A 25,444-nucleotide genomic window follows, 5' to 3' on the forward strand; every position below is an offset into this window, starting at 1 on the left:
CGGTGTACTGCCTCACTCATCAAGGGAGGGAGGGAGGAAGAGGAGGAGGAGGAGGAGGAGGAGGAGGAGCCTGATGAACCAAACTACCTGGTAATCTCCTCCATTTAGCCTAACTCTCACACTCTCACATTTAAACAAAACAAATAAAATAAACAATTTGTGATTACTGATCAATTGATACATTTATAATTAGTAGGATTTGTGTATTGTATTTTACTCTATGGGCTAAACTCCCATTTTTGTATTGTATATAGTTTTATTTGGTGTGTTCTTTATATAAACAGCAAAAAAAGAAACGTCCCTTTTTCAGGACCCTGTCTTTCAAAGATAAGTCGTAAAAATTAAAATAACTTCACAGATGTTCATTGTAAAGGGTTTAAACACTGTTTCCCATGCTTGTTCAATGAACCATAAACAATTAATGAACATGCACCTGTGGAACGGTCGTTAAGACACTAACTGCTTACAGACGGTAGGCAATTAAGGTCACAGTTATGAAAACTTAGGACACTAAAGGTGCCTTTCTACTGACTCTGAAAAACACCAAAAGAAAGATGCCCAGGGTCCCTGCTCATCTCCGTGAGGACTGCAGATGTGGCCAGTGCAATAAATGTCAATGTTCGTACTGTGAGACGCCTAAGACAGCGCTACAGGGAGACAGGATCGGTAATTCCGAACATCACACTTGCGGGACAGGTACAGGATGGTACAGGATGTTGAGAACAAGTTCTCATTTACAACTGCGACCTGGCCAAGATAAAGCAAAGCAGTGCGACACAAACAACAACACAGAGTTACACACGGAATAAACAAGCGTACAGTCAATAACACAATAGAAAAAAAAGAAAGTCTATATACAGCGTGTGCAAATGGCGTGAGGAGGTAAGGCAATAAATAGGCCATACTAGCGAAGTAATTACAGTTTAGCAAATTAACACTGGAGTGATAGACATAGAAGCGCCAAAGGACAGATACATAACCCCATAACCAGATACCAACAGCCAATACTGTACGAGGCAAATATAGATATCATCCTATCACGTCATTATTTATCTTCAGCGTGCATTGACCGCTCCCTGTGACTATGCAAAAGGTTCAGTGTACAAGGGAACAGTATCCATCACTCAGACTACAGATAGGAGCCATGCTGATAATATGACTCCTTCAGACCGAAAAGAGGAGAAGTTTCTTCTTTACTTTACTGATGCACACATCCTTGAGTTCCTGGTCATTCCTTGCACACCGTTTACTTCTCTTCTCCTTCCCTCCAAAAAACAATCCTTCTGTCCAGACTCATTGGCTAAACTCCTATTAGGTTGACTCTATGGGCTAAACTCCTATTAGGTTGACTCTATGGGCTAAACTCCTATTAGGTTGACTCTATGGGCTAAACTCCTATTAGGGTGACTCTATGGGCTAAACACATATTAGGTTAACTCTATGGGCTAAACACATATTAGGTTAACTCTATGGGCTAAACTCCTATTAGGGTGACTCTATGGGCTAAACACATATTAGGTTAACTCTATGGGCTAAACACATATTAGGTTAACTCTATGGGCTAAACTCCTATTAGGTTAACTCTATGGGCTAAAATCATAGGTTAACTTCTTTGGGGTAGGGGCAGTATTTTCACGTCCGGATGAAAAGCATGCCCAGAGTAAATGGCCTGCTACAAAGCCATAAAAGCTGGAATATGCATATTATTAGTATATTTGGATTGAAAACACTCTGAGGTTTCTAAAACTGTTTGAATGATGTCTGTGAGTATATCACATATGGCAGGAAAAAACCTGAGAAAAAATCCAAACAGGAACTGTGAAATCTGAGGTTGGTCGATTTTCAACTCAGCTCCTATTGAATATACAGTGGGATATTGGTAATGTTGCACTCCCTAAGGCTTCCACTAGATGTCAACAGTCGTTAGAACCTTGTCTGATGTCTCTATTGTGAAGTGGGGCCGAAAGAGAGAGGAATGAGTCAGGTCTATCATCACCTGAACATGCCCTGACACTGCGCGTTCACGTGAGAGTGAGCTCTGTTCCATCGCACTTCTGAAGACAATGGAATACTCCGGTTGGAACATTATTGAAGAATTATGTTAAAAACATCCTAAAGATTGATTCAATACTTTGTTTGTCATGTTTTTACGGACTGTAAAATAACTTTTTTAACTTTTCGTTCGTACTTTCTGCTGGACCTGCCCGCGCGTCGTGAGTTTGGAAAGTGTACTGAACGCTAGAACAACAAGGAGGAATTTGGACATAAATGACAGACATTATCCAACAAAACAAACATTTATTGTGGAACTGGGATTCCTGGGAGTGCATTCTGATGACAATCATCAAAAGTAAGTGAATGTTTATAATGTTACTTCTGACTTCTGTTGACTGCATAATATGGCGGATATATTTGTGTCTTGATTGTGCTCTGAGCGCCGACTCAGATTATTGCATGGTTTGCTTTTTTCGGAAAGCTTTTTTGAAATCTGACACAGCGGTTGCATTAAGGAGAAGTGCATCTAAAATGCCATGCATAACAGTTGTATCTTTTAGCAATCTTTATTATGAGTATTCCTGTAAATTTATGTGGCTCTCTGCAAAATCAAAGGATGTTTTGTAACTTCTGAACGTAAGGCGCCAATGTAAACTCAGATTTTTGGATATAAATATAAAACATAACAAAACATACATGTATTGTGTAACATGAAGTCCTATGAGTGTCATCTGATGAAGATCATCAAAGGTTAGTGATTCATTTTATCTATATTTCTGCTTTTTGTGAATCCTCTATTTGGCTGGAAAAATGGCTGTGTTATTCTATAACCCATATCCCACTGTGTATTCGATAAGGGTGAGTTCAAAAACAACAAACCTCAGATTTCCCACTTCCTGTTTGGATTTTTTCTCAGGCTTTTGCCTACCATATGAGTTATGTTATACTCACAGACATCATTCAAACAGTTTTAGAAACTTCAGAGTGTTTTCTATCCAAAAATAATACTACTATGCATATATTAGCATCTGGGACTGAGTAGGAGGCAGTTCACTCTGGGCATGCTATTCATCCAAAAGTGAAAATGCTGTCCCATATCCCAAACACGTTTTCTATTATCTCAATTACCTCGACACCAGTACTCCCTGCTCTTTAATTATTTGTTATTCTTATCTGTAATTTTTGGGGGGTGGTATTTTCTTAAAACTGAATTGTTAGTTAAGGGCTTGTACGTATTTCACTGTAAGGTCTAAACCCGTTGTATTCGGCACGTGACAAATAAAATTATATTTGATTTGAAGTCGGTGGGCTAAACTCATAGGTTAAGTATATGGGCTAAACTCATAGGTTAAGTATATGGGCTAAACTCATAGGTGAAGTATATGGGCTAAACTCATAGGTGAAGTATATGGGCTAAACTCATAGGTGAAGTATATGGGCTAAACTCATAGGTGAAGTATATGGGCTAAACTCATAGGTGAAATCTATAGGCTAAACTCATAGGTGAAGCCTATAGGCTAAACTCATAGGTTAAGCCTATAGGCTAAACTCATAGGTTAAGTATATGGGCTAAACTCATAGGTGAAGTATATGGGCTAAACTCATAGGTGAAATCTATAGGCTAAACTCATAGGTGAAGCCTATAGGCTAAACTCATAGGTGAAGCCTATAGGCTAAACTCATAGGTTAAGTATATGGGCTAAACTCATAGGTTAAGTATATGGGCTAAACTCATAGGTGAAATCTATAGGCTAAACTCATAGGTGAAGCCTATAGGCTAAACTCATAGGTGAAGCCTATAGGCTAAACTCATAGGTGAAATCTATAGGCTAAACTCATAGGTGAAATCTATAGGCTAAACTCATAGGTTAAGCCTATAGGCTAAACTCATAGGTTAAGTCTATAGGCTAAACTCATAGGTGAAGCCTATAGGCTAAACTCATAGGTTAAGTCTATAGGCTAAACTCATAGGTTAAGTCTATAGGCTAAACTCATAGGTTAACTAGGGCTAAACTTAACATCTGCACGTTTACGCTACTGATCAGCTGGAAATCGCAAAATCCTCTCATTCCACACACACTATCATACCAACACCAGTTAGCAGTCAAAACGAGTCCATTTTCTAACAGCTAACTGCTGATTAGCCTACTAGCACATCTTCCCTTCAGCCCTCATGTGGAGAAATACTGCTTTAGCCTTGCCTGAGTCAGCTGCTGCTGATTAGCGCTGGCTGCTACAGTAAACAAACAGTCAATGGAGAGCCCTCCTTGGAGAGACAGCACTGTCACTGGCTAATTAGACTCCCTTCAGAAACACTGGGGGTTACTGCTGTGCATGGGCGCTAATGAGTAGCTGTCGATTGAAACAGCCTAGCATTTGAGTGCTAATGCTACGCTAGGAGGCGCTACACTAACTGTCAAATACACAAGCATTGCTAAATGCTAATCATATGGGCAATGTGGCAAAGCTTGCGGTCCTTTTGGACACGTTACATGCTATGTGTACACGTGTTTAGCATACTGAGTGAACATATGGCTACATGTCTCTATCGTGTAGCTGTAGCGTGTATTGACATGCATTTGTAGTTGTTCGAAGCTAATAAGTTAGAATCTTTGAAGGCGTTCCAGGTTGTTGTCGTGCTTTTCATATGCAACATGAAAACAAATCAAATGTTATTGGTCACATGGTTAGCAGATGTTAATTTTCTCAATAGTGGGGCGCTATTTTCACTTTGTAAAAAATCGTGCCCAAATTAAATTGCCTCGTTCTCTATTCTTGCTCGTACAATATGCATATTATTGTTACTATTGGATAGAAAACACTCTCAAGTTTCTAAAACCGTTTGAATTATATCTGTGACTAAAACAGAACTAATTTTGTAGCAAACTTCCTGTCAGGAAGTGAAAAATCTGAAATCGAGGCTCTGTTCCAGGGCCTTCCTATTAATTTGCATGAAATCTATGGATATACATGCACTGCATACGCCTTCCACTAGATGTCAACAGGCAGTGAGAGGTGGAATGGGGTGTCTAGCTTGATCTGAGGCCGAACAAGAGCTTTTGGAATGACGTGTCTGGAAATTTCATTGTCTTGGAAGGCGCGAGAAGGAACCCCAGATTGCCTTCTGAAAAGCTTTCGGTATACACGTTAGATATCTCCGGCTCTGATTTTATTTGATATATGTGATAAAAACATCATGAAGTAGTTTTTTTAAACCGAGTTATATCAGTTTATTGAACGTTTATTGCGAGTTTTGGAATTTTATTTTCTTTGCGTCATGTGAAGTTGGCCACGTTTGCGCCACATGGCTAGCTATGGTTGCTAATTCGACAGGAGAAGAGGACATTCTAAAACCAAACAACGATTATTCTGGACAAAGGACTCCTTGTACAAGATTCTGATGGAAGCACAGCAAAAGTAGGAACCATTTATGATGTTATTTCGTATTTCTGTGGAAAATGTTTAGTCATATTTTCCGCCCTCATTGCAGGCGCTGTCTCGCTATAACGTAAGCTGTATGTCGTACTAAAGTTATTTTTTTAATTCTAACACGGCGTTTGCATTAAGAGCTAGTGTATCTTTCATTTGCTGTACAACATGTATTTTTTAGTAAAGTTTATGATGAGTTCTTTGATTAGATGAGTGTCAGAAATATATCCGGATAATTTTGTGCAGTTTGGCTACGTATTCACATTGTAAAACCACGATTTGTACCGCTAAATATGCACATTTTCGAACAAAACATATATGTATTGTGTAACATGATGTTATAGAACTGTCATCTGAGGAAGTTTGTCAAGGTTAGTGAATAATTTTATATCTTTTGCTGTTTTTTTGCGATCGCTACCTTTGCGGTGAATGAATGCGGTTGTGTGGTTGGCTATTGTGGTACGCTAATATAATGCTATATTGTGTTTTCGCTGTAAAACACTTTAAAAATCTGAAATATTGGCTGGATTCACAAGATGTTTATCTTTCATTTGCTGTACACCATGTATTTTTCATAAATGTTTTATGATAAGTATTTAGGTATTTCACGTTGCTCTCTGTAATTATTGGGGATGGGGGGATGCTCCCTCTGCTGTTTCCTGAAGTCCAAGAGCATTTGTTTAGTTGACATTGAGTGGGAAGTTATTTTCCTGACACCACACTCCAAGGGCCCTCAACTCCTCCCTGTAGGCCGTCTCGTTGTTTTGGTAATCAAGCCTACCACTCTAGAGTTGTCTGAAAACTTGATGATTGAGTTGGAGGCATGCATGGCCACGCAGTTATGGGTGACCAGGGAGTACAGGGGAGGGCTGAGAACGCACCCTTGTGGGGCTACAGTGTTGAGGATCAGCGGGGTGAAGTTGTTTCCTACCCTCAGCACATGGCGTCGGCCCGTCAAAAAGTCCAGGACCCAGTTGCACAGGGCGGTGTTGAGACCCAGGGTCTCGAGCTTAATGACGAGTTTGGAGGGTGCTATGGTGTTAAATGCTGAGCTGTAGTCAATGAACAGCATTCTTACATAGGTATTCCTATTGTCCAGATGGGTTTGGGCAGTGTGATGGCGATTGCGTCATCTGTGGACCTAATGGGGCGGTAAGCAAATTGGAGTGGGTCTAGGGTATCAGGTATGGTGAAGGTTATATGATCCTTGATTAGTTTCTCAAAGCACTTCATGATGACAGAAGTGAGTGCTACGGGCCAATAGTCATTTAGTTCAGTTACCTTAGCTTTCTTGGGAAAAGGAACAATGGTGGCCATCTTGAAGCATGTGGGCGCAGCAGACTGGGATAGGGATTGTCCGTAAACACACCAGCCAGCTGGTCTCCACATGCTCTGAGGACGCGGCTAGGGATGCAGCCTTGGCCAGCAGCCTTGCGAGGGTTAACACGTTTAAATGTTTTACTCACGTTGGCCATGGTGAAGGAGAGCCCACAGGCTTTGGTAGCAGGCCATGTCAGTGGCACTGTATTGTCCTCAAAGCGAGCAAAGAGTTGTTTAATTTGTCTGGGAGCAAGACGTCAATGTCCGCAACTGGGCTGGTTTTCTTTTTGTACTCCGTGATTGACTGTAGACCCTGCCACATACGTCACGTGTTTGAGCCGTTGAAATGCGACTCCACATGTTTTCTATACTGATGCTTTGCTTGTTTGATTGCCTTCCGGAGGGAATAGCTACACTGTTTTTATTCAATCATGTTTCCAGTTGCGTTGACATGATTAAAAGTGGTGGTTGGCGCTTTTAGTTTTGTGTGAATGCTGCCATCAATCCACGGTTTCTGGTTATGGAAGGTTTTAATAGTCACAGTGGGTACAACATCACCGATGCACTTGCTAATAAACCACTCACCGAGTCAGCGTATACGACAATGTTGTTGTCTGAGGCTACCCGAACATATCCCAGTCTGCGTCATCGAAGCAATCTTGAAGCGTGGAATCCGATTGGTCAGACCAGCGTTGGATAGACCTGAGCATGGGCGTTTCCTGTTTAGGTTTCTGTCTATAGGCTGGGAGCGACAAAATTGAGTCATGGTCAGATTTGCCGAAGGGCGGGGGAGGGCTTTGTATGCATCGCGGAAGTTAGAGTAGCAATGGTCCAGAATGCTGCCAGCACGTGTCGCGCATTCAATATGCTGATAGAATTTAGGAAGCCTTGCTCTCAGATTAGCTTTGTTAAAATCCCCAGCTACAATAAATGCAACCTCAGGATATATGGTTTCCAGTTTACATAGAGTCCAGTGAAGTTGCGGTCGGCATTTGATTGTAAGGAATTCTAGGTCAGGTGAACAAAAGGACTTGAGTTCCCTTATGATGTTATGATTACACCATGAGTCATGAACCATAAGGCATACACCCCTAGCCTTCTTACCAGAAAGATGTTTGTTTCGGTCGGCGCAATGCATGAAGAAACCGGGTGGCTGTACCGACTCTGACAACATATCCCGAGTGAGCCATGTTTCCGTGAAACAGAGAACGTTACAATCTCTCATGTCTCTCTGGAAGGCAACTCGTGCCCTAATTTCTTCCACCGTGTTATCTAGAGACTGGACATTGTCGAGTAATATGCTCGGAAGCAGTGGATGATGTGCTCGACTTCTAGGTCTAACCAGTAGGTCGCTCCGTCTGCCTCTCCTGCAGCGACCGCGTTGTTTTGGGTCGCCGTCTGGGATAAGATCCCATGACCAAGGTGGGAACAGGAACATGGCTGAAGTTTCAAGTTTGGGGGGGGCACCATTTGACATGATATACAGACAGGTGTGACACGGGTAATCCAAATAGAAATCAATATTTCATGGAGGTCATAGTTGGTGAGACACACGTCTCCCCCTTGTCCCCCTAGTAAGGACGACCAGCCTACCACCCTGCCTCTCAAAGAGACAGATAGACAAAAGAGGGCGGGAGGAGGTTAAAAGAGAAGGAGAGTAGAAGATGAGAGAGGACGGAGACCGACAAAGAGAGAGAGAGAGAGCTCTATTAAAAAAGAACAAACAGCAAAAAAATATACATGATCAAATTCAAATCTTAGAATTAACCATTAAAGGCTACAAGAATCCACTGGATTCTCCAATTACATTGAATGAACTACAGAACAAAATACACACCCTCCAACCCAAAAAGGCCTGTGGGGTTGATGGTATCCCAAATTAAATGATCAAATATACAGACCACAATTTACAATTGGCTATAGTTAAACTATTTAACATCATCCTCAACTCTGGCATATTACCCAATATTTGGAACCAAGGACTGATCACCCCAATACACAAAAGCGGAGACAAATTTGACCCCAATAACTACCGTGGGATATGTGTCAACAACAACCTTGGGAAAATCCTCAGCATTATCATTAATAGCAGACTCGTACATTTACTCAGCGAAAACAATGTACTGAGCAAATGTCAAATAGTTTTTTTTTTTTTACCAAATTACCGTACGACAGACCACATATTCACCATGCACACCCTAATTGACAAACAAACAAACCAAAACAAAGGCTAAGTCTTCTCATGCTTTGTTGATGTAAAAAGTCTTGACACAATTTGGAATGAGGGCCAGCTACACAAATTGATGGAAAGTGGTGTTTGGGGGAAAAACAAATGACATTATAAAATCCATGTACACAAACAAGTGTTCGGTTAAAATTGGCAAAAAAAACACACATTTCTTTCCACAGGGCCAGGGGGTGAGACAGGGATGCAGTTTAAGCCAGAACCTCTCCAGCAAATATATCAACGGATTGTCGAGGGCACTAGAACAGTCTGCAGCACCCGGCCTCACCCTACTAGAATCTGAAGTCAAATGTCTACTGATGACCTGGTGATTCTGTTCCCAACCAAGGAGGGCCTACAGCAGCACCTAGATCTTCTGTCCCCAACCAAGGAGGGCCTACAGCAGCACCTAGATCTTCTGCACAGATTATGTCAGACCTGGGTCCTGACAGTAAATCTCAGTAAGACAAAAATAATGGTGTTCCAAAAAATGTCCAGTTGCCAGGACCACGAATACAAATTCCATCTAGACATTGTTGCCTTAAAGCACACAAAAAACGATACATACCTCGGCCTAAACATCAGCGCCACAGGTAACTAGCACAAAGCTATGAACGATCTGAGAGACAAGGCAAGAAGGGCCTTCTATGCCATCAAAAGGACCATAAAATTCAACATACCAATTAGGATCTGGCTAAAAAAACTTGACTCAGTTATAAAACCCATTGGCCTTTATGGTTGTGAGGTCTGGGGTCAGCTCATCAACCAGGCCTGGGGTCTGCTCAGCATTCACAAAATGGTACAAACACCAAATTGTGACTCTGCATGCAGAATTCTGCAAAAATATCCTCTGTGTACAATGTAAAATACCAAATAACACATGCAGAGCAGAATTAGGCCAATACCCGCTAATTATCAACATCCAAAAAAGAGATGTTAAATTCTACAACCATCTAAAAGGAAGAGATTTCCAAACGTTCCATAACAAAGCCATCACCTACAGAGAGATGAGGCTGGAGAAGAGCCCCCTAAGCAAGCTGGTCTTGGGGCTCTGTTCACAAACACAAACAGACCCCACAGCGCACCAGGACAGCAACACAATTAGACCCAACTAAATCATGAGAAAAAAAATATATAATTACTTGACACATTAGAAATAATTTACAAAAAAACTGAGCAAACTAGAATGCTATTTGACCCTAAATAGAGAGTACACAGTGCCAGAATACCTGGCCACTGTGACTGACTCAAAATTAAGGAAATCTTTGACTATGTACAGACTGAGCATAGCCTTTTGTACCTGGCTCTCAAGAGAAGACAGGCTATGTGGACACTGCCCACAAAATGAAGTGGAAACTGAGCTGCACGTCCTAACCTCCTGGCAAATGTATGATCATGTTAGAGACACATATTTCTCTCAGATTACACAGACCCAGAAATAATTCGGGGGAAAAAAATCTAATTTTGATAAACTCCCATATCTATTGGGTGAAATACCACAGTGTGCCATCACAGCAACAAGATGTGTAACCTATTGCCACAAGAAAAAGTGCAACCAATGAAGAACATACACCATTGTAAAAGCAACCCATATTTATACTTATTTATTTCCCCATTTGTACTTTATTTGCACATAATATGAAACTTGAAATGTCTTTATTCTTTCAGAACTTTTGTGAGTGTAATGTCTACTGTTCTTTTTTTGTATAATTTATTGCACTTCTGTTTATTATCTATTTCACTTGTTTTGACAAAGTAAACATGTGTTTCCCATGACAATAAAGACTCTTAAATTGAAATTGAGAGACAGACAGACAGATATACAGACAGACATACTGAGAGAGAGAGAGAGACAGAACTTCAGCGATGACAGGCTTCCTCTCCACATTTTCAGCCTCAGTGAATCGCAGCACCACTTATCACACACACACACACACTTCCTCATTCGCAACTCTAATCCTCTGACTGACAGATGGTCCCCTGCATGTGCACACCAAACAACCCAAATATCCTTCCAACACACCCTTCAGCAGGCCCTCTACTTGTGCTCACGCTTATTCTCCACATGCCTACAAACTAAACTCCGGCCAAACTCCCTAGATATGACCACTGGTCAAAAGACTAATCAGGTGTGTTACTACTGGGAAAATAGAAACACTGACCAAACTCCTTCTAGTCATGAGCACTGGTAATGAAACCAATCAGCAAGCATCAGGTGTGTTAGTGATGGGCTGGAACAAAATCCTGCACCAGTCATAAGTGTATCAGAGTGTCCCAAAGGTCTTCTGAAACTCGATCTAATTGGCTAGTCTTTGCTTTATTGAATGTGTTGTGTTAGTGCTGGGCATAACAAAATCATGAGAGAGCGTTAACTCACCGAGGTCTTCTGACACTGGATGCTGGTACTGTTGAAGCGCAGTGCGGTGACGCTATGCTTCTCTCCCTGCACGTGGAACACACACTCGTAGTTCTTCTGGCCAGACTGGGGCTGGGGCAGGTTGCGGGCGGCCAGGGTGATTGGCTTGGTCACACCCACAGGGATGTAAATCTGGGTAGAGGGCAGGATCTGGGGACAGTCCTGAAGGGGGGATAGAGAGGTATGGAGAGAAGAATCAGAAAAATAAAGAGATTAAGAGAACAATATGTTTTTTCATGTATTGTTATGTCGTTTTAATGCTTTTATTTGATCCGCTGTCTTGATGGAGGATGAGATGAAGGACTGGATGGATGAAGGGAGGGAGAGAGGTTTGGGTTACTTGGTTGTTCACTATCAATGTCAAGTAGTCTTTGTGACAGTATAATATCGGTTTATGACTTGACATGATACTCAAAAGAGTTGCATAAAAAAGAAAGGAAAGCCTAGAAAGCTCAGTGAAAACATAGCATTGTTTCATCCTCAAAGACGAAACAAAGAGATTGAACTGCAGTTTAACTTTTTTGGAATAGGGGGCAGCATTCAGAATTTTGGATGAAAAGCATGCCCAAAGTAAGCTGCCTGCTACTCAGGCCCAGAAGCTAGGATATGCATATAATTGGTAGATTTGGATAGAAAACACTCTAAAGCAGGGGTGTCAAACATACGGCCCGCGGGCCGGAACCCAAGGAGGTTCGATCAGGCCCGCAGGATAATTTGAAAGTGGAAAAAATGCATAAAAGACATGGAATTAATATTTTTAATTCGCTGCAATTCATGGATTATCCGCTAAGGGGCGCACTCTTTCCATCAGAGTAGAAGACAAGCCGCATCACTGAGACAGACTGAAAACAGCAGACGGTATCAATGCGCCATCTGCTGCTTGTTACGACGTTGTTAATACCTTGGTCTCTACCTCTCCGCTACACCCTCATTAGCCAAAATGTCGTTATCCAAACGGAGAAAAGTAGATAAGGAGTGTAGAATTTTCAAAGAAAAATGGACCACGTCCTATTTATTTACAGAGATGCACGGAAAACCTTCGTGCTTGGTGTGTTTGCAACAAGTTTCGGTATTGAAGGAATATAATATTCGACGCCACTACGAGACTCATCACAGCGAAAAATATGACGGCTTGCAAGGACAACTGAGAAGAGATAAGATTAACGAATTGCTGGCGGGTCTGAGGAAACAGCAGTCAACTTTCATCCAGAGCCGAGAAGTCAGTGAAGCAGCGGTAAAAGCCAGCTACCTAATTGCTAGCGAAATAGCATTAGCATCGAAGCCGTATTCCGACGGTGACTTTGTTAAACGATGCATGATGAAGGCGGCTGAACTTGTATGTCCCGAGAAGCGACAAGCTTTTGCCAATATTAGCCTGACGAGGAATACTATAGCAGAGAGGATTTCGGAACTATCGGCAGATTTAGACAGTCAATTGAAACAGAGAGTCAAGTCATTTATTGCATTTTCCGTGGCAATTGACGAGAGCACTGACATCACAGACGTGGCCCAACTGGCCATATTTATTCGAGGAGTTGATGAGACATTGACTGTTACTGAAGAGTTTCTTGAGTTGGTGCCAATGATGGACACCACAACAGCCGAGGACATTTTCGGCTCTGTCGTTGCTGCATTGGACAGAGTTGGAGTGGACTGGTCCCGCGCTGTCAGCCTGGCTACAGACGGCGCGCCATCCATGGTCGGAAAGTGCACATTTGTCTATGGAAATATGAGGTGTTTCATGAAATGTTTTGTAAAAGGATAGTTCATTAAATTTCAATATTTTCCTAATGTTCTTGTGCTTCTTTACACCAAAACAAAGGAAAGACATGATATTTTGGTTATTTATAGCAGAGTATGGTATAATTTTAATGGTCCGGCCCACTTGACATCTCCCTAGGCCGTATGTGGCCCACGATGCGAAATGAGTTTGACACCCCTGCTCTAAAGCTTCCAAAACTGTTAAAAGAACTGAACTGAAATGGCAGGCGAAAAATGGAGGAAAATCCATCCAGGAAGTGCTATTATTTTGAAATGGGTGTTTTTCCATTGAAAGCATATCCACCATTTAAAGGGATAGGACCTAGATTCCATTCCCTATGGCTTCCACTAGCTGTGCACAGTCTTTAGATATTGTTTCAGGCCTTTATTCTGAAAAGTTAGGGAGAACGAGCAGTTTCAATGAGAGGCCAGTGGAAAATCCCCAACCTGTTTGGTGCGCAATCCAGAGAGCGCACCTTTATTGCTTTTCTATAATATTGATGACGCTATTGTCCGGTTAAAATATTATCGATTATTTAGGCTAAAAACAACCTGAGGATTGATTACAAACATCGTTTGACATGTTTCTTCGAACTTTACGGACACTATTTGGAATTTCCGTCTGCCTCTTGTGACTGCATTTGAGCCATTGGATTACTGAACAGAACGCGACAACAAAATGGAGGGTTTTGGATATAAAGAGGGACTTTATCGAACAAAACAAACATTTATTGTGTAATTGGGAGTCTTGTGAGTGCAACCATACGAAGATCATCAAAGGTAAGTGATTCATTTTATTGCTATTTCTGACTTTCGTGACTAATCTACTTGGCTGGTTACTGTTTGTAATGTTTTGTGTGTTGAGCTCTGTCCTCAGATAATCGCATGGTATGCTTTTGCCGTAAAGCCTTTTTGAAATCTGACATGGCGGCTGGATTAACAACAAGTTAACCTGCCTAGGATCAGCGTGGCGCTAGCGGCACACCCCCCCCCCCCCCACTGAAAAACCAGTGCCGCGAAATTCAAAAAAAATATTTTTTTAAAATATTTAACTTTCACACATTAAAGTCCAATACAGCTAATGAAAGACACAGATCTTATGAATCCAGTCAACATTTCCGATTTTTAAAATGTTTTACAGGGAAGACACAATATGTAAAGATGTACATCTATTACCTAAAAACACATTAGCATAATCCACCATCTTTTATTTGTCCACCAACACCAGTAGCCATCACCAATTCGGCTAAACTAAGATATTTATAGCCCCTAACCAACAAAAAAACTCATTAGATGACAGTCTGATAACATATTTATGGTATGGGATAGGTTTTGTTAGAAAAAAGTGCATATTTCAGGTATATGGCATAGTTTACAATTGCACCCACCATCACAAATGGACTAGAATAATTACAATGAGCAACGTGTTTACCTAACTACTAATCATCAAACATTTCGTAAAAATACACAGCATACACGAATCGAAAGACACAGATCCTGTGAATACAGACAATATTTCAGATTTTCTAAGTGTCTTACAGCGAAAACACAATAAATCGTTATATTAGCTTAGCACATAGCAATTAGCAGCCCAGCATTGATTCTAGCCAAAGTGAGCGATAAAAGTCAACATCGCCAAAAGATATTAATTTTTTCACTAACCTTCTCAGAATTCTTCCGATGACACTCCTGTAACATCACATTACAACATGCATATACAGTTTGATCGAAAATGTTTATATTTAGCCACCAAAATCATGGTTAGACAATGTGAAATGTAGACAAGCTGGTAAAGAAAACGTCCTTGCGCCACTTAGACAGTGATCTACTCTTATACATAAATACTCATAAACGTGACTAAAAAATATAGGGTGGACAGGGATTGATAGACAATTTAATTCTTAATACAATTGCGTTATTACATTTTTTAATTTATCCTTACTTTTCAATACAGTTTGCGCCAAGCGAAGCTACGTCAAAAAACATGGCGTCCTAAGCCACTAAAATGTTTCGACAGAAACACGATTTATCATAATAAAAATGTCCTACCTTGAGCTGTTCTTCCATCAGTATCTTGGGCAAAGGATCCTTTCTTGGGAGAAATCGTCTTTTGGTGGAAAGCTGTCCTCTTGCCATGTGGAAATGTCAACTGAGTTCGGGATGAACTGAAAAGCATGCCCAACTTTTCACATCGTTGCAAAAATAAATGTCCCAAAATCGCACTAAACGGATATAAATTGCTATAAAACGCTTTAAATTAACTACCTTATGATGTTTTTAACTGCTATAACGAGTGAAAAGATGACCGGAGAAATATAACAGGCTAAACTAACGCTTGGAACAGGAGAGGGTCGGTGTCTTCCACGCGCCTTACGCAGCAAGAAAAGACTTGCTAGCTAAAGGTTTTTTTCATTTGTAGGGCCTGTGAACGAGCAATCGAGCCCGTTGGAATCGTCATCACGTAAAGGCATCCAGGGGAAGACGTAAGAAGTGTCCGTATAGTCATAGCAACGACAGTGCCCTTTTAAATGACTTCAGAAAAGTGGCCAACATTTCTCAAATCTGACTCCATGTCAGGGAAATTGCTGTAGAATGGGCTCTGTTCCACTTAGAGACAAAATTTCAACTCCTATAGAAACTATAGACTGTTTTCTATCCAATAATAATAATAATATGCATATTGTACGATCAAGGATTTTGTGGGAAGCCGTTTAAAAAATTAGCCACATTAGCATAAATAGTCTAAACAGCGCCCCCATCCCCAACAGGTTATTAAGCTTTATTTTGATGTATTGCACTTGTGATTTCATGAAAGTTTAATATTTATAGTAATTTAATTTGAATTTGGCACTCTGCAATTTCACCGGATGTTGTCGACGCTAGCGTCCCACTGATCCATAAGAAGATTTAACCATGTGTGGACTCAATTATCTGGTAATGAACTAGTGTGACAATGTTTGAAAAAGTCCATTCTGCAACATTCACTAGATATGAGACAATGGCTTAGGTCATCTGAAAACCCTATATTGTCTTCTATTACTGTGGTGGAAAGCCTTGGGGGTCCAGAGAAAGAGTGTGTGTGAGTGTGAGTGTGTGTGTGAACAAATTAAGTCATTACAGTGTTTATACCACACTTTGGCAGAAGTGCATATATCATCAACGCCAACTCAATAGACCTTGGGAACGGTTGCACAACGTGATTGTTAGCGGATGGAACAGCCCCTGCTCTCTAGACCAATGCCATAGAACCAGTTCACTCAGTCATGTAAATGAAACAAAGTATGATGATTACACACATCTAACTGTAACACTGTCAACAACTGCAGATAAACATTTTACAAACAAATACTGTATGCTAAAGAAGTAAAACAAAAGTTGCAACTTTAAATCAGTTGCAGCATCAGTGATACTAGTCCCATACAACTTGACATAGTCACATCACTCCCTCCCTCGCTCCCTTACAAAATCTGAGAACTACACCCTAAACCAGTGCTTCTTAAACCTCTCCTCTGGGACCTCCAGACATTATACAATTTTGTTGTAGCCCTGAACTAGCTCATCTGACTCAAGGAGTCAAGGGCTTCTGATGTAAAAAGGGCTTTATAAATACATTTGATTGATTGATAATTAGTTGAAAAGAATCAGGTGAGCTAGCAGTTCAAATACATGGAATGACTGGCAGTACCTTGAGGAGATGTTTGAGAAAGGCTGCCCTAAACATATCAGAAACGTACCAACACAACTTGCACATACCAGTACAGCACATCTGCCTGAGGTGCTAGTATGCAGTAAGCAGTTCTGTTGTGCATTAGTGCAACAGTGTTCTCCCGGGTCCAACAGACAATGGTGTGTTTGTTAATTTGCTTATTAGCCTCCTCAAACATCTGAACCCGCTCCAACACTGAGCTCATAATGACTAGGGGATTACTACGGACAGAACACCAGCCTGCTGACAACACACTGACAATAATGAACTAGCAGGGAGGGAGAGGGAGGGAGGGAGAGTGGGAGGGCGGGAGCGAGAGGGAGGGAGAGGGAGCTAGAGAGGGAGGGAGGGCGATGGTGGAGGTAGGATGAAGAGGCAGAGGGAGTGTGAAGAAAAAGACAGAGGGGAAGAGAGAAAAAGATGGAGGAAGAGATGTAGGTAAAAGTGAGAGGAAATGGATCGGCGCCAAGGAGAAACAGACAGCAATAGAAGGGGAGGGTAAAGAGGGAGAGAAAGCTAAAATATCGATACACAAAAATAGATAGGGATGGCAGAGGATAGAGAGAAGGAAAGTGAGAAAAAGAGGAAAGCAAAACCAAAAAGAGAGAAGGAGAAAAATACATCCTCCCTCCACAGAACTGCATTCTGACTTGCCCCTCCCTGTATCAAAGTCAGAGAGATAGATCCGTCACACCAACAACCGGCTCCGTTTCACATGTATCCCAAACCTTGACAACCTCCCAATTCATTAATTGCCTGCAGCCTCGGACAAGGATGAAAATTTGAGCAGGGAGCTAGATCAAGTTGTATAATGATGTTTTAAGTCTTGACTTCTGAAAATGAGAAAAGAGCATTGTTGAGAAATTTGGGGCTGTGAGCATTCTAGGCGAAAACAGCATGACAGCGTTCTCCCACTCTCTAAGCACAAATTCAATAAAAAATCAACACGCCCTGCATTTTTATATTTTGGCTATGTTTTGATATTGTGGCTCTTTTTACAGCAAGATAAGGTTACATTAACATTCAGTGTATTAGTCTTGTATTTCATCGTTAATGCATAAAAATGTGACACGCCACCAGCCAAAACCAGGGAAGACAAAAAAGAAGTGATTTGCTGTAAAAAGGTCACATGATTACTATGTGAATAAGCAAAATACTAAAGGGCCTAAGACAGATCCCTGGGGAACCCCAATTGCAGTTTCCAGACAATGAGACTTTCTGATCATCACATATACACACTTTCCTTTAGCCTAAATTTAGACTCATTCCACATTCCAAGACTGTCCCTGCTGGTAAATCTACACAGGGAAAACGATTTGGATAATAAACAAACACCCACAGCTTGCTACAAAGTAAGCTTAAACACACCGCATGATTGGATTGGGCTAAACACAGACACGTGTGTGTGTGTGTGGTGTTTTTGGTGGAGTACATCCAAGTTTCCTACCCCTCTATATGGCAGGCTTAAGGGGCCTCTAGCCCACTTGTTTGTTTTACTCAACTGCTGCCTTGGGGCTTCACCGCCTAAGGCTAACCAGGCAGGAAGAAGATGGGCATTGTGGGAGATGAAGTCCACATACAGTACATGGATTCACTTGAGTGCATATGACAAATCTGAAAAGACCCTTGTCAAACAAAGCCGGTTACCAGGAATTTTCAGGGCCAGGGCAAAACACAATTTAGTTGTAGCCTTTGAATGTACATGCAGTTGACTTTCTTTTGGTTTAAAACTACAAATGCTTTATTAATAAGACATTCTAAACATTGCAATTCTTGCAGCACAAGACAAATGTGTCGTCTCACTCGTAGACTGCCTTTTGCATTTTCATCCAATAGTTTGAAGCATGAAACCATGACAGACAGATGACAGAAAGCTGTTATTTAAGGTCAAAGGTATTGAGATAGGGTATATTCTCTTCTCCCATAAATGTGTATTCCCTCTGATACTTCAGTTGATAGTTCCAATGTTTTGTCATGTGGGTGACGGAGGAAAAACAAGTGTCAGGTGGATAAGAACATCTGCACCTCACATATCAGAGCAAAACCCCTTTCAAAACTAGCCAAGTGCATTTAACGAGACGACGATTAAAGATTGTGTGTATATGTGAGTGAGCGTGTCTTTTATATAAATAAATAAAAGACAGTTCTGAGGCAAGAATCTGACAGGATATTAATAAATAAAGCTCAAAAAACATTGTGCATATGTAATGAAGCGTCTGTCTGGACGTGGTAGGTTTTTAAGTCCAATCCAATCCATAATTAATTAGCTCTCTGATGTGGTGGAATACAGCTAAGAAGGATGGGGGATTGAAATAACATGTTAAATAATAAAATAAGAGAGTCAAAAAGCTTTGGGAACAGACTGGCACCTACGTCATCAAAGTGGGGAGACTTGGGGACAATGTTAGGGGACACGGGGAGCATGTGTTACGGGTTTGATACGGGGGAGTGTGTGTTAAGGGTTTGACACGGGGAGGCGTGCGTTACGGCTTTGACAAGGGGAAGCGTGCGTTACGTCTTTGACAGAGGCAAAAGGAGGGTGACCCGGGGATGTTAGAATGTCACTGACTAACCCGTCTAAATCTCCTATGAGTGAGGGGGACATCTTGGCCCCTAAAAAATATGTCCCATGACATCATACTGCATCTTATGTCAGCCATTGAGAATAAGTATATTATAATATAATAAATTATGTCAGCCATTGAGCATTATTCTATTATAATATATATTAAATTATGTCAGCTTTTCAGAACTATTATATGATATAGTTAAATAAAGGTAAAGTAAAAAAATTACAAATAATAAAATAATAATATTATAAATAGAATTGATTTATTTATTTCACCTTTATTTACCAGGTAGGCCTGTTGAGAACAAGGTCTCATTTACAACTGCGACCTGGCCAAGATAAAGCAAAGCAGTGTGACAAAACAACAAAGAGTTACACATAAACAAACATACAGTCAATAACACAATAGAAAAATCTATGTACAGTCTGTGCAAATGTAGAAGAGTAGGGAGGTAGGGCAAAAAATAGTCCATGGAGGCGAAATAATTACAATTTAGCATCAACACTGGAATGACAGATGTGCAGATGATGATGTGCAAGTAGAGAATATAGATACTGGAGTGCAAAAGAGCAAGAGGATAAGTAACAATACGGGGATGAGGTAGTTGGGTGTGCTATTTACAGATTGGCTGTGTACAGGTACAGTGATCGGTAAGCTGCTCTGACAGCTGATGCTTAAAGTTGGAGAGGGAGATATAAGACTCCAGCTTCAGAGATTGCTGCAATTTGTTGCAGTCATTGGCAGCAGAGAACTGGAAGGAAAGGCGGCCAAAGGAAGTGTTGGCTTTGGGGGTGACCAGTGAGATATACCTGCTGGAGCGCGTGCTATGGGTGGGTGTGGCTATGGTGACCAGTGAGGTGAGATAAGGCGGGGCTTTACCTAGCAAAAACGTATAGATGACCTGGAGCCAGTAAGTTTGGCGACAAATACAGTGGGGCAAAAAAGTATTTAGTCAGCCACCAATTGTGCAAGTTCTCCCACTTCAAAAGATGAGAGAGGCCTGTAAGTTTCATCATAGGTACACTTCAACTATGACAGACAAAATAAGGGGAAAAAAATCCAGAAAATCACGTTGTAGGATTTTTTATGAATTTATTTGCAAATTATGGTGGAAAATAAGTATTTAGTTATCAGTATAAAAGACACCTGTCCACAACCTCAAACAGTCACACTCCAAACTCCACTATGGCCAAGACGGATATAGGTCTGTAACAGTTTGGGTCTAGATGAACGCTTCAGCTTTCCAATCTTTGGGGATCTCAGACGATACGAACAAGAGGTTGAATAGGCTAGTAATAGGGGTTACAACAATTTTGACAGATTATTTTAGAAAAAGAGGGTTCAGATTGTCTAGCCCAGCTGATTTGTAGGGATCCAGATTTTGCAGCTCTTTCAGAACATCAGCTGTCTGAATGAGAAGGAAAAGTTGCTGCAAGGGGGTGATGAGATGTTGGCCGGGTTAGGGGTTGCCAGGTAGAAAGCATGGCCAGCTGTAGAAAAACGCTTAATTATCGATTATCTTAGTTTTTCAGTGGTGACAATTTTTCCTATCCTCAATGCAGTCGCAGCTGGGAGGAGGTTCTCTTGTTCTCCATGGACTTTACAGTGTTCCAAAACTTTTTGGAATTAGTGCTACAGGATGCAAATTTCAGTTTGAAAAAGCTAGCCTTAGCTTTCCTAACTGACTGAGTGTATTGGTTCCTGACTTCCCTGAAAAGTTGCGTATTGCGGGGGCTATTCGATGCTAATACAGAACGCCACAGGATGTTTTTGTGCTGGTCAAGGGCAGTCAAGTCTGGGATGAACCAAGGGCTATATCTGTTTTTAGTTCTAAATTTTTTGAATGGGGCATACTTATTTAAGGATGAAAACACTTTTAAAGAACAACCAGGCATCCTCTACTTGATGAGATGAGGTCAATATCCTTCCAGGATACCCAGACCAGGTCGATTAGAAAGGCCTGCTCGCTGAAGTGTTTTAGGGAGTGTTTGACAGTGATGAGGGGTGGTCGTTTGACCGCGGACCCATTACGCATGCAGGCAATGAGGCAATGATCGCTGAGATCCTGGTTGAAGACAGCAGAGGGTTATTTAGAGGGCAAGTTGGTCAGAATGATATCTAAGAGGGTGCCCATGGTTACAGATTTAGGGTTATACCTGGTAGGTTCCTTGATAATTTGTGTGCGATTGAGGGCATCTAGCTTAGATTGTAGGATGGCCGGGGTGTTAAGCATGTCCCAGTTTAGGTCACCTAACAGTACGAACTCTGAAGATAGATGGCGGGCAATCAATTCACATATAGTGTCCAGGGCACAGCTGGGGGCTGAATGGGGTCTATAACAGGCGGCAAAGGTGAGAGACTTGTTTCCGGAAAGGTGAATTTTTAAAAGTAAAAGCTCAAATTGTTTGGGCACAGACTTGGATAGTGACAGAACTCTACAGGCTATCTCTGCAGTAGATTGCAACTCCGCCCCCTTTGGCAGTTCTTCCTGTCTTAAAATGTTATAGTTAGGAATGGAGATTTCAGAGTTTTTGGTGGTCTTCCTAAGCCAAGATTAAGACACGGCTAGGACACCCGGGTTGGCGGGGTGTGCTAAAGCAGTGAATAAATCAAACTTAGGGAGGAGGCTACTAATATTAACATGCATGAAACCAAGGCTTTAATGGTTACAGAAGGCAACAAATGAGAGTGCCTGGGGAACGGGAGTTGAGCTAGACGCTGCATGGCCTGGATTAACCTCTTCATCACCAGAGGAACAGAGGAGGAGTAGTCTATAAGTCTAGTAATAGTCTAGTAAAGCCATAAATGTAGCTGCTACTAGCCTCCTTCTGGCTTCAAAAGAAAACAGGCCTTATTCCTAAAATAAATCCCAATTTCACCTTACATTTTTTTTGTAAGTTGTTGAATATGCAATTTAAAAGAGAGGCCCTCATCAATTAAACTTCCAAGATATTTATATGAGGTTACAGTCTCAATTGCTCAATGCCCTGACAGGTAATAATAGGTGAAAAGTTCAGAGGTCTATTTCTTGCTTTAGAAAACACCATTAGTTTAGTTTTGTCAATTTTGAGGATAAGCTTCAATTGACACAAGGTATGTTGAACAGTATAAAAAGCATTTTGCAAGTTCTTGAAAGCTTTTGTAAGAGACGAGGCACAACAGTAAATAACAGTATCATCTGCATAAAAATTATGGCAGGCAGTTTAGCCCCAGTGATGTACTGGACCGTACGCACTACCCTCTGTAGTGCCTTGCGGTCAGAGGCCGAGCAGTTGCCATACCAGGCAGTGATGCAACCAGTCAGGATGCTCTCGATGTTGCAGCTGCAGAACCTTTTGAGGATCTCAGGACCCATGTCAAATCTTTTTCGTTTCCTGAGGGGGAATAGGCTTTGTTGTGCCCTCTTCACAACTGTCTTGGTGTGTTTGCACTAGAGGTCGACCGATTAATCGGGACCGATTTCAAGTTTTCATAACAATCGGAAATCGGTATTTTTGGGTGCCGATTTGCCGTTTTTTTATTTATTTAATCTTTATTTAACTAGGCAAGTCAGTTAACAACACATTCTTACTTTCAATGACGGCCTAGGAACGTTCTGCCTCGTTTAGGGGCAGAACGACAGATTTTTAACCTTGTCAGCTCGGGTGATCCAATCTTGCAACATTACAGTTAACTAGTCCAATGGTCTAACACCTGATTACATTACACTCCACGAGGAGCCGGCCTGTTACGCGAATGCAGTAAGCTAAGGTAAGGTGCTAGCTAGCATTAAACTTATCTTAGAAAAAACAATCAATCAATGACTGTCATTGCTCCAATGTGTACTTAACCATAAACATCAATGCCTTTCTTAAAATCAATACACAAGTATATATTTTTAAACCTGCATATTTAGCTAAAAGAAATCCAGGTTAGCAGGCAATATTAACCAGGTGAAATTGTGTCATTTCTCTTGCGTTCATTGCACGCAGAGTCAGGGTATATGCAACAGTTAGTCAGGGTATATGCAACAGTTTGGGCCGCCTGGCTCTTTGCGAACTCATTTGCCAGATTTTTACGTAATTATGACATAACATTAAAGGTTGTGCAATGTAACAGGAATTTTTAGACTCATGGATGCCACCCGTTAGATAAAATACGGAACGGAATAAATGTTTTGTTTTCGAGGTGATAGTTTCTGGATTAGTCAAAGGTATATGGTTTAGAGAGAAATAGTCGACGCGTTATAATTCCTGTAATAACTTGCGGCTGAACTTGATAGGGGTTCCTTCGTTATTTTACCGTTCATGTCTTCCATAGAGAATGTCTTGATCTGCTTCAAATAAGGTCTGTGTTTCGCGGAGGAGCAGACTGACAGGGGACCATGCAGACAAGCTCTGCTTTCTCCACCACAACCTAAAACTTCTTAACTGGGAATATTGAAGACCCAAGAAAGCTGGTGGTTCGTTTTAACATATGTTCTCATGTTATTTGAGACTAAATTGATTTTATTTATGTATTATATTAAGTTAAAATAAAAGTGTTCATTGTTCATTCAGTATTGTTGCAATTGTCATTATTACAAAAATGTGTGTGTGTGTATGATATCACATATATATATATGTATAAATACATTTTTATTATTATAATAAAATAATAAAAGAAAAAAAAGAAAATCGTCCGATTAATCGGTATCGGCTTTTTTTGTTCTCCAATAAATCGGTATCGGCGTTGAAAAATCATAATCGGTCAACCTCTAGTTTGGACCATTCTAGTTTGTTGTTGATGTGGACACCAAGGACCTTGAAGCTCTCAACCTTCTCCACAACAGCCCCGTCGATGAGAATGGGGGCGTGCTCGGTCCTCCTTTTCCTGTAGTCCACAATAATCTCCTTAGTCTTGGTTACGTTGAGGGATAGGTTGTTATTCTGGCACCACCCGGCCAGGTCTCTGACCTCCTCCCTATAGGCTGTCTCGTCGTTGTCGGTGATCAGGCCTACCACTGTTGTGTCATCAGCAAACTTAATGGTGTTGGAGTCGTGCCTGGCCATGCAGTTGTGGGTGAACAGTGAGTACAGGAGGGGACTGAGCACGCACCCCTGGGGAGCTCCAGTGTTGACGATCAACGTGGTAGATGTGTTGCTACCTACCCTCACCACCTTGGGGCGGCCCGTCAGGAAGTCCAGGATCCAGTTTCAGAGGGAGGTGTTTAGTCCCAGGGTCCTTAGCTTAGTGATGAGCTTTGAGGGTACTATGGTGTTGAACGCTGAGCTGTAGACAATGAACGGCATTCTCACATAGGTGTTCCTTTTGTCCAGGTGGGAACCGGCTGTGTGGAGTGCAATAGAGATTGCATCATTTGTGGATCTGTTTGGGCGGTATGCAAATTGGAGTGGGTCTAGGGTTTCTGGGATAATGGTGTTGATGTGAGCCATTACCAACCTTTCAAAGCACTGCAAGGCTACAGATGTGAGTGCTACGGGTCTGTAGTCATTTAGGCAGGTTGCCTTTGTGTTCTTAGGCACAGAGACTGTGGTGGCCTGCTTGAAACATGTTGGTATTACAGACTCAATCAGGGACATGTTGAAAATGTCAGTGAAGACACCTGCCAGTTGGTCAGCACATGCCCGGAGCACACGTCCTGGTAATCCGTCTGGCCCCGCCGTCTACTCATGTCGGCTACGGAGAGCATGATCACACAGTCGCCTGGAACAGCTGATGCTCTCATGCATGCCTCAGTGTTGCTTGCCTCGAAGCGAGCATAGAAGTGATTAAGCTCGTCTGGTAGGCTCGTGTCACTGGGCAGCTCGCGGCTGTGCTTCCCTTTGTAGTCTGTAATGGTTTGCAAGCCCTGCTACATAAGACGAGCATCGGAGCCGGTGTAGTATAATTCAATCTTAGCCCTGTATTGACGCTGGGAATTGTATTGACAATGGGAATTGATATTTTAAAAGTTATTAAAAATATATACGAAATATATACAAAGAAAAATATATATACATGGGACGGGACAAGACAACAGACGTCTGACTACTACGCCATCT

General features: G+C 41.5%; 1 protein-coding gene across 1 annotated transcript in view; it reads right to left on the bottom strand.

Annotated features, from left to right (window-relative positions):
- Positions 1-25,444, bottom strand: part of LOC129815622 (plexin-A1-like) — a 474,873-nt gene that overhangs the window by 156,060 nt on the left and 293,369 nt on the right. The window contains exon 10 of the mRNA XM_055869594.1: positions 11,346-11,546. Coding sequence (XP_055725569.1) covers positions 11,346-11,546 — 201 coding nt within the window. The remainder of the gene's footprint in view (positions 1-11,345; positions 11,547-25,444) is intronic.

The sequence above is a fragment of the Salvelinus fontinalis genome, chromosome 18 (genome assembly GCF_029448725.1).
Source record: "Salvelinus fontinalis isolate EN_2023a chromosome 18, ASM2944872v1, whole genome shotgun sequence".
Lineage (NCBI taxonomy): Eukaryota > Metazoa > Chordata > Actinopteri > Salmoniformes > Salmonidae > Salvelinus > Salvelinus fontinalis.